This window comes from Bacillus rossius, chromosome 8 (assembly GCF_032445375.1).
Source record: "Bacillus rossius redtenbacheri isolate Brsri chromosome 8, Brsri_v3, whole genome shotgun sequence".
Taxonomy (NCBI): Eukaryota; Metazoa; Arthropoda; class Insecta; order Phasmatodea; family Bacillidae; genus Bacillus; species Bacillus rossius.
This window is the reverse complement of record NC_086336.1, coordinates 46,461,371-46,476,337: the sequence shown is the minus strand read 5'-3', so window position 1 is coordinate 46,476,337 and position 14,967 is coordinate 46,461,371. Positions and strand designations below refer to the sequence as shown.

Below are 14,967 nucleotides of genomic sequence, written 5' to 3'. Positions count from 1 at the left end.
CCGTACCCACACCTCCTAGGGAGACCCGTACCCACGCCTCCTAGGGAGACCCATATCCACAGCTCTTAGGGAGACCCGTACCCACACCTCCTAGGGAGACCCGTACCCACACCTCCTAGGGAGACCCCTATCCACAGCTCTTAGGGAGACCCGTACCCACACCTCCTAGGGAGACCCGTACCCACACCTCCTAGGGAGACCCGTACCCACGCCTCCTAGGGAGACCCGTACCCACACCTCCTAGGGAGACCCGTACCCACGCCTCCTAGGGAGACCCATATCCACAGCTCTTAGGGAGACCCGTACCCACACCTCCTAGGGAGACCCGTACCCACACCTCCTAGGGAGACCCCTATCCACAGCTCTTAGGGAGACCCGTGTCCACACCTCCTAGGGAGACCCCTATCCATACCACCTAGAGAGACCCATATCCACAGCTCTTAGGGAGACCCGTACCCACACCTCCTAGGGAGACCCGTACCCACACCTCCTAGGGAGACCCGTACCCACGCCTCCTAGGGAGACCCCTATCCACAGCTCTTAGGGAGACCCGTACCCACACCTCCTAGGGAGACCCGTACCCACACCTCCTAGGGAGACCCGTACCCACGCCTCCTAGGGAGACCCGTACCCACACCTCCTAGGGAGACCCCTATCCACACCACCTAGAAAGACCCATATCCACAGCTCTTAGGGAGACCCGTACCCACACCTCCTAGGGAGACCCGTACCCACACCTCCTAGGGAGACCCCTATCCACAGCTCTTAGGGAGACCCGTGTCCACACCTCCTAGGGAGACCCCTATCCACACCACCTAGAGAGACCCATATCCACAGCTCTTAGGGAGACCCTTATCCACAGCTCTTAGGGAGACCCCTATCCACACATCCTAGGGAGACCCCTAACCCACCACAGCGACCAAGTCAAGACACCAAAAGATGGACCATAAGCGGCGCATAGCTGTGCTTGCGTTGTGCAATTTTTTCTTTACTCAAGCTTAGTTGTCAGATCTCGTTCATTGAGGGCTTTTGCTATGTTGCATTGGGAGATATGAAAACCAATAAGCCGGAGCATGCCTACTCACCGTTGACGTTGTAGACGGGCGGGCCGAACATGTAGCCGGGGTAGACGTAGTGCGGCTGGTGGTGCTGGTGGTGATGGTGGTGTTGCACGGGGTCCGGAGCGGGGGCGGAGTGCCCCTGCGGCTGGAAGGGGGGCGGCAGGTACTGGGGCGGCTCCCAGCCGTCCTCGCACTCCTGGGGGCTGCCGGGGGGCCCCGTAGACTCCGAGCTCTGCGGGCTGCAGTTCTGCCGACACGCGAGACAAACCCACCCCCGCGTCCAGCGCCTTCCTTCCCCCTAGGCCCGCGGCCCGCCTGGTGTGGGGTCCGCTCACCAGTGGCAGATCCAAGGGGGGGGGGGGCACTAGGGGCAAGTGCCTTCCCCCCCCCCCCCCCCCCGAAAAACCAGTTGTCTGCTACATTCAATATTGCCTACAAAAACGATTTGTTTCTGGAACCAATAAAATAGTTTAATATAATTATCGGATTTCTAGTAGAATCATAGAATCTGGTGGTAGGATGTTATGTGTAGTGTGAGTAGATTAAATGCAAATTTAGTAATTTTAAGACATTTTTTCTCTGGCTGTTCTGAAATCCTGGAGTGCCCCCTCCGAGGTGAACCTCTGGATCCGCCACTGCCGCTCACGGAAACCATTCAAGGATGCGCCGAGGGGCGGACGAGTACACCGTTGAAAAAAAAAAAAATTGGTCGTCTGTAAAGTCGGTTTTACGGACGATAGTTTAACGTTTCAACGTCATAACTAAACATTGATGAAATGACTGCATACTTTTATGAATAAAATTGAATCATTTTTTATTGAACTATCACTATTTTGTATGGATACAAAGAAGGAGTGAAATGAAATCTACAATTTAATTGATAAATTTTTACTTTTATTTGCACTCATTAATTCAAATATATTTATTACTTTAACGAACAGATTATTAGAACTATAACTCTATATATATGTTTGCTATTTAACTTCTTACAATCTGTGTTATTCTGTTAAGGGTAGGACGATGATAGGAAAAGTAGGAAACGAATGGGAGTGTTTCAAGTTTAATGTGCCTCGAAAAAGTCAAATCGATGGTTGTTCCAATCGAGTGGAAGAGAGAGAGAGATGCGGCGCAAGCGTAAAATGAGCGTAACGAGACACAGCGTAACGGGACAATGTGCGTAACGGGACACTTTTACGTGCGTGCAGCCGGCGTTCATCGATTTATTAGACGTTGTCACGTCAAAAATTTTCATCTACAGTTTGCGAAGAACGCTGGTTACAAATATCATCCAGCGATCTTCGTAAATCGACGGACATTGATTTCACTTACTTTGAATATTCTTTGTATTTTATCAAAAACATTCAAAAAATAGTTTAAGTCCACGGTATGAACACTCTTCTTTAGTTTCGTCTTTATTTGGGACGAAACGTACAACTCGGAAGTCTAAATACGTGTAGTTTTTACGAACATTCAGTTATTTGAAAATACGAAAAACAGAAGAGTTAAATTCTTCGTTGAAAAATATGTATTAACTGTATTTTCTAACCGAAATTTTAGAAGAACGAAAATGGCAAATTAAACACCTCGTACAGAATCTTGAGAGCCCTCAAGTGACTTACATTACACTTTTCCCTTCATTACTCCGCCACGTAATGCTATGGCCACCGCTCCATTCTCAAAGTAGCCCTGCGCAAGACAAGAAGACTGCACGCCAGTTCGTATAGCGTTGCGCTTAGAGACGACACCGCGCTAGAAGCACCAGCGAGCGTCGCACTTATTATCCCGCCTAACCAACGACATTACTCTAACGACTAGGCGGGCCCCTTTAAAAGGGCTATTTATTTCTGAAATTTTAAACACGATACCGTTCTTGGTTTTTTGTTGTTCCATCGCCGGTATTTTCAACACATATTCAACTGGTGTAATAAAATAGGAGGAAAAGGTCGAGCAAGTAATCTTTTTATCTTTTTACCCCCATTATAAAACACTCGGCGAATATTCGTTGAAAATATCGCTGATAGAACGACCAATGCAAGAGAGGTATCGTGATAGAATTTCAGAAATAGGTGGAAAACTGGAAAACGAAATTTTGAGCCATGCTAATTGTTTGTTTTGTTTAATTCGCCTACATCAACGCAGAGCACACGATATACGAGTGAAATGGTTTATGATTGTCAAAAGAGTGACTATTGACAATATAATAAAAAAATTAAATATAAAAAAAGTAAGCAACGCTAAACGTCAATGATATTAGTCACAGCCAATCAATGTTTAACTTCAGGCGAATCCGTTAAATTGACACATTAACATGCGAGTTTAGTAATTTTAAATATTTGTAAAGATATTTAATTTTTATTTAGTTACAATTATGTTGTGCTGGAGTACTTTGACATTTTATTTTGAATAATAAGTTTTAATGAAAATTTTTTTTTCTTTAATGGGTTAGATGTGCAAGAAAGGGCTGTCGCCAATGAAAAGAATACCGCCCGCGTACCCACCACACCCCTGGCCGCAGAGGTAGAAGGGTGGCCTAACCACCAGGCGCCTGCATCGCTGCGCGCCACAAAGCAAGCTCGTGATTCGCGTGGCGGTGTTGCGATAGCACGTAACAGTAACTATATAACCGACACTTTTTGAAAAAGAAAAACATTAATATTATTGTATGTGGGTGGAGAAATTTCGATTATGATTCAAGGGATTTTATTTGTTCTCAAACACACTACTCACCACCGCTCTTCCCCAAATGCAAGTTTTGTTCAAAGAACTTGGTGACTACCTACATACTACGTACTAAAAAAAAACTATAAATTAAAAAATAGCACAATTTTGGCAACACTGTATATTAAAAATTACATATATTTAACATATTTTCGAACTAGTAACTAAAAATTACAGGTTGTACATAAAATAATGTCCCAGTTTCAATAATATAAGACTATGATATTAGACTATCTAAAACAAATGGTACATCATATTGAAGGTAAACTAACCTTGATTTGCTTAAAAGTGTCCAATATGTGCACCTTTAGTTATACGGCACATATACAAACCTAAAGATCAATTGTGTGTCTCAACTCTGGCATAATCATTAGGTAGCGGCGGAACGTATTCACGATTTATTATAAAGCCCCAAAGAGAAAAAAAAATCGCATGGCGTTATTTCAGGTGAACTTGGAGGCCTGCGAAAAAGAGCTCTGTCGTCTCGATTCACATATATCATCGGCGAATATTTTTTTCTACATGGGTGACACAAACTTTAAACGAAATGCACGTTGAACTGAAATTACAAATTCAGTCTTAGCAAAATTGCAGAAAAAAACGCTTTACGCTCAAGCGTCGCCATTTTGCTTAGGTGGCGCTGCAATCGAGAAAACAACAAAGCAGTACTTGCGCATGCGCTATCTTAAAATTGTTTGAGTTGCTCTAATTTTGAGTTTGAACCAACACTCTACAACGCTTACAGTTAACAATATTAAAATTCGTTTAAAAGTTAATACTTTAAAGTTTCCCTTTGGCTTTGCGAACTTTGGTTCGCGCCATCCGCCACAGATGGCAGCATCGTGGTTACACATTTCCGTTCCATTCATGAAATTACTCCTACTAAATTTCGTGAACCGGGAGCCAAGTGTTACTATATATATATATATATATATATATATATATATATATATATATATATGTGTGTGTGTGTGTGTGTGTGTGTGTGTGTTTAATTTAGCTTTACGAACATATTCCTTGGCGGAAAATTTCTTGTCCAGAACTACAGAAAGGACCTCGATGAGACTCATCATAACGACTCTCAGTTTGATAGGCATCGAATTTGCAGTCCAAGTGGTTATGAGCTACAATTTTGTGGTTTGTGAATAAGTGAGAGTTTGTGCACATCAGTGGGATTTAAAATCCAAAGCGTTGTCGTCGTTAAACACAATCACTTATATGAAATATAAAGTCCTTTGATGTTGTTTCCCCAATGCGCAAGCCAATGTTCTGAGCTGTCCATAACACAGGTGCGAATTATCTGCTAATGGCTTCATGTAGTATTGCTTGATTGCAAAGCTCTAGTAAAAACCCTATCCTCTTTTTTTTCTTCCTTCAAACAGTGATCACAAAAAAAAAACCTTTCGAGTTTAGTTTTTGAGTAAGTAGTTTCTCAACGTCTACCGAAACGTATAGGAATACAATTTTTTTCCCATCAGACTTCGTAAATATAAATTTTTCGTATTAATACGCAATAGTTCGCATTCCTTAAATTCCGCTGACGTTTGTAAAAAATCAGGCAATGATTGTTAAGATTCAGTTTTTTCCCAGACATTAAAGGCTCAGTATCACATTCCATGTAAAATACATTTTAAAGTTTTTTTTTTATAAATTGAACTCAATTACTAATATTACCAACAAATATTCTCTACACGGGTGTAAAATGGCGCGCAAATGATGGTATGCAAGGGAGGTACAGAGATACGTTCTTTAAATGAAATCATGCAACGGGGAATTTTGGTTCGATTTTATTTATTTATTTATTTAATTTAATACACGAACAAAATTCAGCACTAGGCCGGTTTGCAATTTACTCGTGTTATTACACTACATTATAAAAATAAAACACTTTTACACCAAACATTGGGACCACACTATTGAATACAATAAATTAAGGAAGCTTAATGAATAATATAAATTAAGGAAAAAAAAAACACTAAAAACTTTTCCAAAAAATCTGTTCGATGCAGTTTTTTTTTTTTTTGGACATACGCCACTGCATTGAAAATAACCCTTGAAGGCATGCGCCCGAGATCGGCCGAGGATGGAAGGGTGGATAAAAGGGGAGTGTTACCTGCGAGTCGACGGAGAACCTCTTGCCCGGGTCGTGGGGCGGGGGCGGCGCGGGGGCGGGCACGAACGGCACGAAGGCGGGGTTGAACCACTCGAGCGGCTGCAGGGGCAGCGGGCGGCAGGGCACCGCCGCCAGCACCGGAGCGCCGCCCCCGGGCCCGGGGAAGGGCGGCGCCGGCCCCACCACCACCGTCACGCCGCCCGAGTAGGGGTCGTACAGCTCGTAGCCGCCTGCCGCATCATCCCCCCGTTCCTTACTTACTTACTTACCAGGGGCTTGCCAGGCACCCGTTCAACAATCACAAATGCAACAGAACACTCTCATTCAATATACACCAAAATTCATTTAAAAAAAATTAATTTTCTTTTAATATACAACAAAAAATTTAACTGACCAATAAATAAGAATATTATATAAAAAAATTCAAAATGGCGTAACTACAAAACAGCAAATCTGACAAAAAAAAATTTTTCGAGAATAAAATATATTTTAGCTACTACACATGAAAAACTAAAAAAATATATACCAACTTTCTGTTTAATAAAACTATAAACTACAAAGATAATCAGCATATTTAAAAAATAAAATAAAAATATTTTTGAAAGTGAACAAGTACAAAATTCAAAATATCAAAAGATTCCCAGTGACGCAAATTTAGATTTTTTAAAAAAAAAAAAAGTTTTTTTTTTAAGCTAAACTTCCTGAGAAGTAGTAATTACAGGCATTGTTATTCATAAGGCGCCTAAGGCGTCCATCGAAAAATAATTAATATAACAAACACTTTTATTTAATAATCAAGGCGTGTTTCACTCATATATCTGTATTTCAAATGTTACTCTAATTTTACACTTCCACTTTCTATTTTATACACATCTCTATGGAGTAGGCTAATATTTATGCTCCATGACACGCTTGTCTCCTATGTATACTACATATCTCTTTGGCGTCACAGAGTCAGTGATTCAGTGATGAGCGTAACTATATCTAGGAATGCCAAAACCTTTAACGGGACTCAAAAATTGTTCGATTAAATTAATCTTCCGCAATCGTAATATATTTTTTTTTCCCCAGTAACCATCCTCAGTCTTCAAACTTAAAATATCCGCACATTCTGTAGTGCATTACTATGGAAGCGTAACAAATTCAATTTTAACACGCACCGTTAACTATGATCATGATGGTCAAAAATTTCCAAAACAATTTCACATGGTGGCCTTTTGTCAAGTTTCCTCTCCCTGTGCAATAGGCAGACGGACAGCAAAACGTCTTTTCTTCTTGCGTTTTTATGTTCCGTGTACGTTTTTTTCAGACTGGGTTTAAAAAACTACACAAGAACGCAAGAACGCAAGAACGCAACACAGTTAAATAAAGTACGCATGGCGTAAAAAATAAACGCAACGCAAGCCATCTTAAAACCTTCAACTTATTTACGGTTTTGGCTTGAGTTTTCGCCTTTCAAATTTGAAGTGAAGTATTCCGAGAACTTACGATGATGATGATGATGATGATGATTCTACTACATGCGTCATGTTTTCACTTGTTAAAATTTACGCACATTGAATAAAAATAATAGATACTTTAAATTTCAAAATTATCGACCATTTCGCATGTTTTCGATGTAAACATGAATCATCGAAAGAGGCCCAGGAAATATCGTTTTACAATTATTTAAAGTGGGGTCTGGCGACTTCCGTGCTTCATGAACGACCGTGGATTTCTCGCGTTAGTCGCGTGTTTTGCTTGGCTTCTGTTGCTCGGCTGGCCGAGATAGCGCATAGAGACCGCACTCACCGTTGATGTAGTATATGCCGCTGTGGTCCACGTAGCCGTTGGTGTAGATGATCTGGGGCTGTTCGTCCGGGGCTATCACCTCGTATCCCTGGTCGTTGTCCAGAGGCTCTGCAACAAGCACATGCCATCAGGACTGAATGGCGGGAAGTTAAGTGCCAACACGTGAGAGAGATAGGCGAAGGACGAAAAAGGGAGGAAGGAGCAGTACAGTAGCGGATCCAGAGGGGGGGGGGGGGCTAAGGGGATCCAGAGGGGGGGCTAAGGGGCTCAAGCCCCCTCCAAAAGCATCTGGGTCCACTATTGTTTTAGTGTTTGCCTTGATAAAGCCTAGCCTCAGCTGGGTCAAGCCCCTCACAAACCAAAATCCTGGATCCGCCACTGGGAGCAGAGTAGGGAAATGACAAATTCCCCCCCCCCCCCACCCCAATCCACCCCTCATACCAAGAGCCAGATTGTATTAATTTTTTTAATAATACACCTCGTTAACCAACTTAAACGTGTTTATGGCCACTGAATATGCAAAGTTATAGTGTGGAATTTTCTTTAAAAACGCATTTAGGACATAATGATAATCAGTGGTAGTGCAATGTTCTACCTTTCATAAAAGGAAACTTTTATCTAAGACTTTCAGATAATACTTAATGCGTTTTCATTTTTTTTTAAACATTTTTCAAGAAGAAATACTCAGATCCACAGCATGAATTACATAAATAAAAAAAACGGACCTATACAAAATATAATTTTAAAATTCTTCATCCCCTCCCTTTTTCCCCCCAAAAAATCCTGACTAAACCTACGAAAGACGACACAGAAATATTCAATAATTGGAAGGCCATGATTTACTGTCATAAAATTTGAAACTTTGCCTTTCAATGTAGTAGGTAGGCAATACTAAATTCTTTGTTTCTAAATTTTCTTGGCTTCCATAATTTGATTGGTCTTAAAAAAAAAAAAAAACATTTATAGAACACACAATTTTTATAACAACTAATCCAGAAGGGCCACTAACGTGTCATCAGTTTCCTCAGTTTTACAGGTTTTTGAAGACACATATTAAATCTCCTGTAATTCCATTGTTTTTTTTTGTTTTTTTTTTCAGATTTTCCCTGTCTGTGAGAACACTTGTCAACATGGACACGAGCGTCCGCAGAATTTTATTTCGGGGGGAAAAAAGGGAAGTAGCGGGGAATTGGCTTTAAATTTTTTTTTTGTTTTGTTTGTGTGAATGATATATTTTTTATATATTTCGGTGGGGGGGGGGGGGGCTGTATATCCCCGCATCAACCCACTGCGTGCGCCTGAACATGGGACAAATAAAGGGTCACGGACGCCCAAAGGACGCCGGCTCACCTCCGTTCTGCACGACGCTGCCGTCGGGCCGCAGGTTGCCGTTCGTGACGTCGGCGGGGGCGGCGGCGGTGGCGGCGGTGGCGGCGGGCTCGGGGGCGGGCGTCGGCCGCTTGCGGCCCAGGTAGCCCTTCTTGAAGAGCACGTCCTGGCGCGGCGTCGTTATCTTGGTGTACTCCTCTGCAACAGCGTCCGCGCACACAGGTCAGTCAGTGACCCCCGCCCGCTCGTGGACTCTCGCTGGCGCCTTCCAGTGCGGGTAACGCCTCTAAGCACAAGTCTTCTCGTGGAACACACGGCAACCGTGAGATTTGAAACGCAACCGCGACATCACACGGCGTGAGAAATGAAGGTAAATGTGTGACGTATGTCCTTCTTGATGGAGAGTGGTTTTAAGAATCTTTACCGACCAAAGACACGAATACACGGGTTTAAGCTATTTTCACTCTTCTAAAAGGGTCGTCCATTAATCACGTGATTTTTTTTAGCAAATTTTTAACCCCCCCCTCCCCCCTAGTGATTTGTGGTGAGGTTTCAGACTACCCCCCCCCCCCCCATAAATCACGTGTATTTTTTTGGTACAAAATATTTTTAAAAATTTCAGAATATTATCTTTAAATATAGGTATAATCTAATTTAATTCTGGAAAATTAAGCACAGTGATAAAAATGTCCAGACACACATTAAGGTTGCAGGTTTATTCTCACTGGCATAAAAATATTAAAGGAAAGGGTTATATGTGATTTACGCATGTATTCGGCGCCAAAATCACAGTCTTACTGGCGACTGGCAAGCCGAGCCGGGTGGTTCATGTTGCGGCGGGCGGGGATATTGTTGCCTGGCTACGGCGAGTCAAGGTCACGCGTCCCTTTTAGGTTTAGTAGAAATCGCACGAAAAAATAAATACACGTGATATCTCTCTACACCCACCCTCCCCCCTTGTGATATTTCGTGATTTTACCCGACACCCCCCCCCCCCCCCTTTTTTCAAGCCTCACATGATTAATGGACGATCCCAAAACTACTGTTTGAAAAACAAAATACGGAATATAAAAAAAGATTGAACTCTAGGTAATAATTGTCCCAGAACGTAACAAAACGTTCTGTTAACAAAATAACTATATAAACGCAACTCAAGCATCTTCAAACCTTCAACTTATTTACGGTTTGGCTTGAGTTTTCGCCTTTCAAATTTGAAGTGAAGTATTCCGAGAACTTGCGATAATGATGAGTCTACTACATGCGTTATGGATTTAAACATTCGAAGTGATGCAAGTTATAATTTGCACAAGGCATCAGAGATACGCTGGTCACGATTCATGATTTAGACAGCGTTGTCGGCAAATAAGCTGTTCAAATCACGCAGTCTACGTACGGCCTTCGTTAGTCTGCTGCATCGCTGAAGCTTTCTTCCGTCGCCGGTTGAGTCGGGGTCGACTCGTCTGGAAACCCTACGCTTGGAACCAACTCTCGCTGTATGCCATTAACTTTCTGCTTTCTTTGGCAGCAAGGGACAGGCTTCACACGGTTACCTTTATTAGATACTACGCGGTAAATTAATAGCGTCATTTTCCAAGGGGATTTGCCCGGTGAATAAACAAAACTCAGCGTTGACTCTGGAAAAGAAGAAGCGGCCCGTTTTAGGAGAAAAAAAATTTAAAAAAAAAATTCGGGAAAAGATGAACCATCCTGATCTCTCCCTTTTTTTAAAATACATTTTGTGAGAAGGAACCATTCACAAATCTCGAGCATTTTTTCAAATCACGTGGGTTAACACGAAGCTGAGCATACACAATTCGAACAATCAAATCGCATGCAAAACATCCGGACGGACGGTGAAAAGTGACTAAGTCACCGCCTTAGTAGTGAAGAAGCATTACGCGAATTATGCATTTAACTGCGGTGATCGGCACACAGTTCATCTTAAAAAAAGTGAAGAATTACAGTTGTTAGTATGTGATGGCTCATAAATATCGAACTCCATTAAGTATACTAAAATTAAATCTCAAATGAAACCCCTTGCTACCAACGGCTTCGCGGTAGACGACACACACTTGACGCAATGGTAGCTCCAGGACACGCATCGCTTTCTCTCTCTCTCTTTCTCTCTCTCTGGCCCTAATTTGCGACGCATCGGGGCGCCGACTGCTTGACGAGGCGGCCAATAGAAAGCCAGCCGTCGTCTCTCAGCGATTCGCGTCACAAGCCCCCCCATACATCACGCCACTCGGCGGATCTAACTGGTGTTGGGATAGCTTCTCTCTCCCCCTTATAGGAACACCCCAAACGTAACTTCACTTACACCACACTATATGGGAAGCCTTCTTTTCACAGACGAGAGGGCCAAACCTCCGATCGTGCATCTTCGGTTTTTTTTTGGTTCATTGTAAATAAAAATGGCGGTGTTGATAAAATGATACTAATGGTCAATTAGGTTAGGTTAGCTAAATTATAAATAAATTAAAACATTGTGGACGGTCGATTTGGTTAGGATAGCTACATTAAAGATACTGTGAAATCATATAAACTTCGGGGAACTTTGGGTGTGGCTCTCTCGTCTGTGAAATGAAGGCTTCCCACACTATACACACACCAAGACACACATTCCCGCACGCCTAAATACCCCTCCCCCCCCCTCCCCCCCCCCCCCGCCCGCTAATCCAAAGATTCTGACAAAAGAGTTCACTATGCACAGAGTAAGTTGGGCAAACACCTGTTTCTTATCTCACGCACGCCAAATGCTCCGTATTGCATTTTCATGAATCGGAATCGACAGCAGCAGACAGCGCGTGCTGTTGAACCCCCCCCCCCCCTTCTTTTTTTCACGCGCTCATTCGAATTCCGCTGTTTCGCACTGAAGAGCACACAGAGAAAGAGAGAGAGAGAGAAAGCGACCACGTGTCCGGTAGCTACCATTGCACCGAGTGTACATCGCTCACCGCGATGCCTCTGAAACGCTTCCTTCAGCTCGCTTCCAAAACGGACCGCTGCTTCTCTTCCGACGACGACAAATAAGTTCCAGGCCCAAACATAGAGTGCCCAAATGAATTTCTGCTTCTCTCCATGGTCAGCTATGTTAGTTGTTCGAGAGTATCGGGTGTCCAAAACTTGAAGACATGCTGCCGGAAAATAATATCATACAATGTTTGTCTATTCAAATATATAGCATTAAATTATGAGTGTCAATTTTATATATATATATATATATATATATAAATTCTGCGACTCAACAATGCCAATGAAGCGCAAAACTGCAGTACAATTCAGACTCGTATGTATATATTGTAATTCATTTTCCTTATTTATTCATTCCCCTCTGGATCCAGTTCTGAAGTCCACTCAGACAAAGTCGTGGGGAAAAGCGTAAAAATTTAAAAAAATAAAAATAAAAAAGCGTACGCATAACTACTTCAGTAAATATTCCTAAACAGTTTTGTTACGAATTAAATCATTTATGCGACAGTTTACAGTGTCAATTTCTTTAGTAAAATTTTTCTGAATAAATCGCACACTTTCCTTAAAACTACGGTAAGATATCAGCAATACCCTGAACTGCGCGAGCGAAGCAGCGGGTTATTGGCTAGTGCCTGAAATAAATCGCCAATTTATTTCGCAACCGCGTGATATTCAAAGACTCGAACCTGTTTGCAGCATCTTCGATTGACCCGAAAGTTCGTGCGGGGACCTCTGCGCCCATCAACATCACGCCACTGAAGAAGTGCCGAAAACACTGTCAAGCATGGAACTGACGACTGAAGACTCGAGTGAACAGACGACTACTGATACCTACTGAACCAGCAATTGTTTTAAGTCCCTACCTACGGACTGTACTAGCACTTTTTGGTACAAAATCAATTATTTCTGGAAAAATTAAAAATTGTTTATTTCAGCACAGGAAGAAGATGCATCAAAACCTGTTGATTCCTGATCACCTGTATAAATGTACATATTTCGCGTTATTTCCTTTTACACTGTTAGAAATTTTCACCTTAAATTTATGAAGAACGCCGACTACAATAAATTGATCCTGTGATTTAACGTTATCTTCGTAAATTTGCAGGTACCGAGTTCACTCATTTTGAGCATTATTCCAAAATAATACTCTTGATACATCGTAAAAACATTCAATAACTTATTAAGACTACTGCAAAACTATCTTACTTCTTTTACGTGTGTTTTTACCCTAAAAAAAACCACCCTAATTCGGAATTACAAAGAACACTTCGTTTCAATGAGGTGAATTCTTCGCTGAAAAATCCGTACATTTACTGTGATTTATAACAGTGTACCAGGCTGCATGTCTGAACTGCGTTATGTATTGGTCGAATGAATGTTGCAATGTTACTGATTTATTGTCCATCAGAACGTGTCAGCCTACTCATGAGCCAATGAGAACGTTGTTCAGACGTGAATTGGTGTAGCATTGGAAGCGTGGCTTCGAACAGCAAGGCGAATTTCGAAAGGTCTCTAAAAGGTAAATAAATACGCGCTTCCAGACGGACGGACGGAGAACTCTCCGAGCACGCAAACAAACACTTGTTAATGTACGGGACCAGGTAACTGCCGCCGAAGAGGTCGGCTTGTTGATACAAGAAGCAAGGGAGGGGGAGGAAAAGTAATTAAACAAGAGAGTCAACAAACGGCCCATTACCACCGCGTGGCGCTCGCCGACAAAAACAAAACAAACCCGCCAGCTTCCCAAGTCGTCTGTTTACGTCGTTTGCCCGGAGGCGACGAGTCGTCGGGAAACAACTGCCGCGTGTATTCGGGTCCGGCGATGAGCGACGTGTTTCGAAGCGATTGCCCGAGGTCCGGACTGCAGGCGGCAACACAGCTGGGGTTGACATTAACGGAGATCTCGTGGCTTGTTATTACCGTCTAAAACTTTAAACCAAACTCTGTCTATCGAGAGAGAGAAAGAGAGAGAGAGAGATAATAAATATGTGAGCGTGTCTTTACTCGCCGAAGAAGTGCGACATCGAATCTCTTTAACGAGAAAACTAGTGTGTTCCTCATGTTGCAAAATACACTTATCAATACGAAACTCGAACACAAATTTAACGTAAAATTCTTAAAAAAAAAAAAAATTGCCAAGCGTGATAAATATAACACGAAAATTGTGTTTTTCAACTTCATTTCTAACGCGAAACACAAGTAGTTTCCGCACCCGCCGCTAGGATTCGTTGCCGGGGCAGCTACGTCGACTACAGAATCATTCGATTTGATTTGCAGTTAATACTATGAAGTTTCTTTTTCGATTTGTAATTAATAGTGTTGACTCGAGATTATTATTTTTTGTTTGCAGCACTGTTGTGTCGTCTTTTAAGACATTTAATCGATAACAGTGTTAGATAAGAGACATTGCTAATTAATTATGGAAAGTATTTGATATTGTAAATACATCGGATAAAATTTGTTTTATTAAAGAAGTAATCGATTAGGAGTATAAATTTAGCTTTTATCCTTGTAGTTTAAGACCTACATCCCTAAGTACTTACAATCTTAGTTGTTTTTATCCCAACGTTTTGAATAGCTTTCTAAATATGCATACATATACAACTATCCGTCCAGATTAATTTGTCTCGGCAACAAAGGGAACTTTTTTTTACAGCACTAAAAGTTAAGTACGTCGATTTTGCAACAAAAAAAAAAAGAAACCTGTTGGAATGCGGAAAAAATTTCTTTTGAAAGAAACGGCAAGATCAAGATCTATTTCAGGGTCTCATATTTTTTCCCTCGAAGCGTCGATTAAGCAGATATCACAGGAACATAAATTATCCAACGGCCCGCATGGACACATTTCCCACGGCCGAACCGTAATTATATCGATACCAATATAATATCGGCTTGAAAAGATAGATATTTTCGTTACATCTATTATATTATAGAAACTTTTACCCATGCTTTACTTAACATAGAATTATTGTTAAAGAATAT

At 41.9% G+C, this 14,967-nt stretch overlaps 1 protein-coding gene across 4 annotated transcripts in view; it reads right to left on the bottom strand.

Moving 5' to 3' along the window:
• The window catches only part of LOC134534853 (uncharacterized), a 288,966-nt gene that overhangs the window by 49,769 nt on the left and 224,230 nt on the right, over nt 1-14,967 (bottom strand). For all 4 annotated transcript variants that reach the window (XM_063373487.1, XM_063373486.1, XM_063373489.1 and 1 more), the window contains exons 3-6: nt 9,034-9,210; nt 7,684-7,791; nt 5,893-6,122; nt 1,086-1,308 (exon numbers count right to left, since the gene is read on the bottom strand). In XM_063373487.1, coding sequence (XP_063229557.1) covers nt 1,086-1,308; nt 5,893-6,122; nt 7,684-7,791; nt 9,034-9,210 — 738 coding nt within the window. The remainder of the gene's footprint in view (nt 1-1,085; nt 1,309-5,892; nt 6,123-7,683; nt 7,792-9,033; nt 9,211-14,967) is intronic.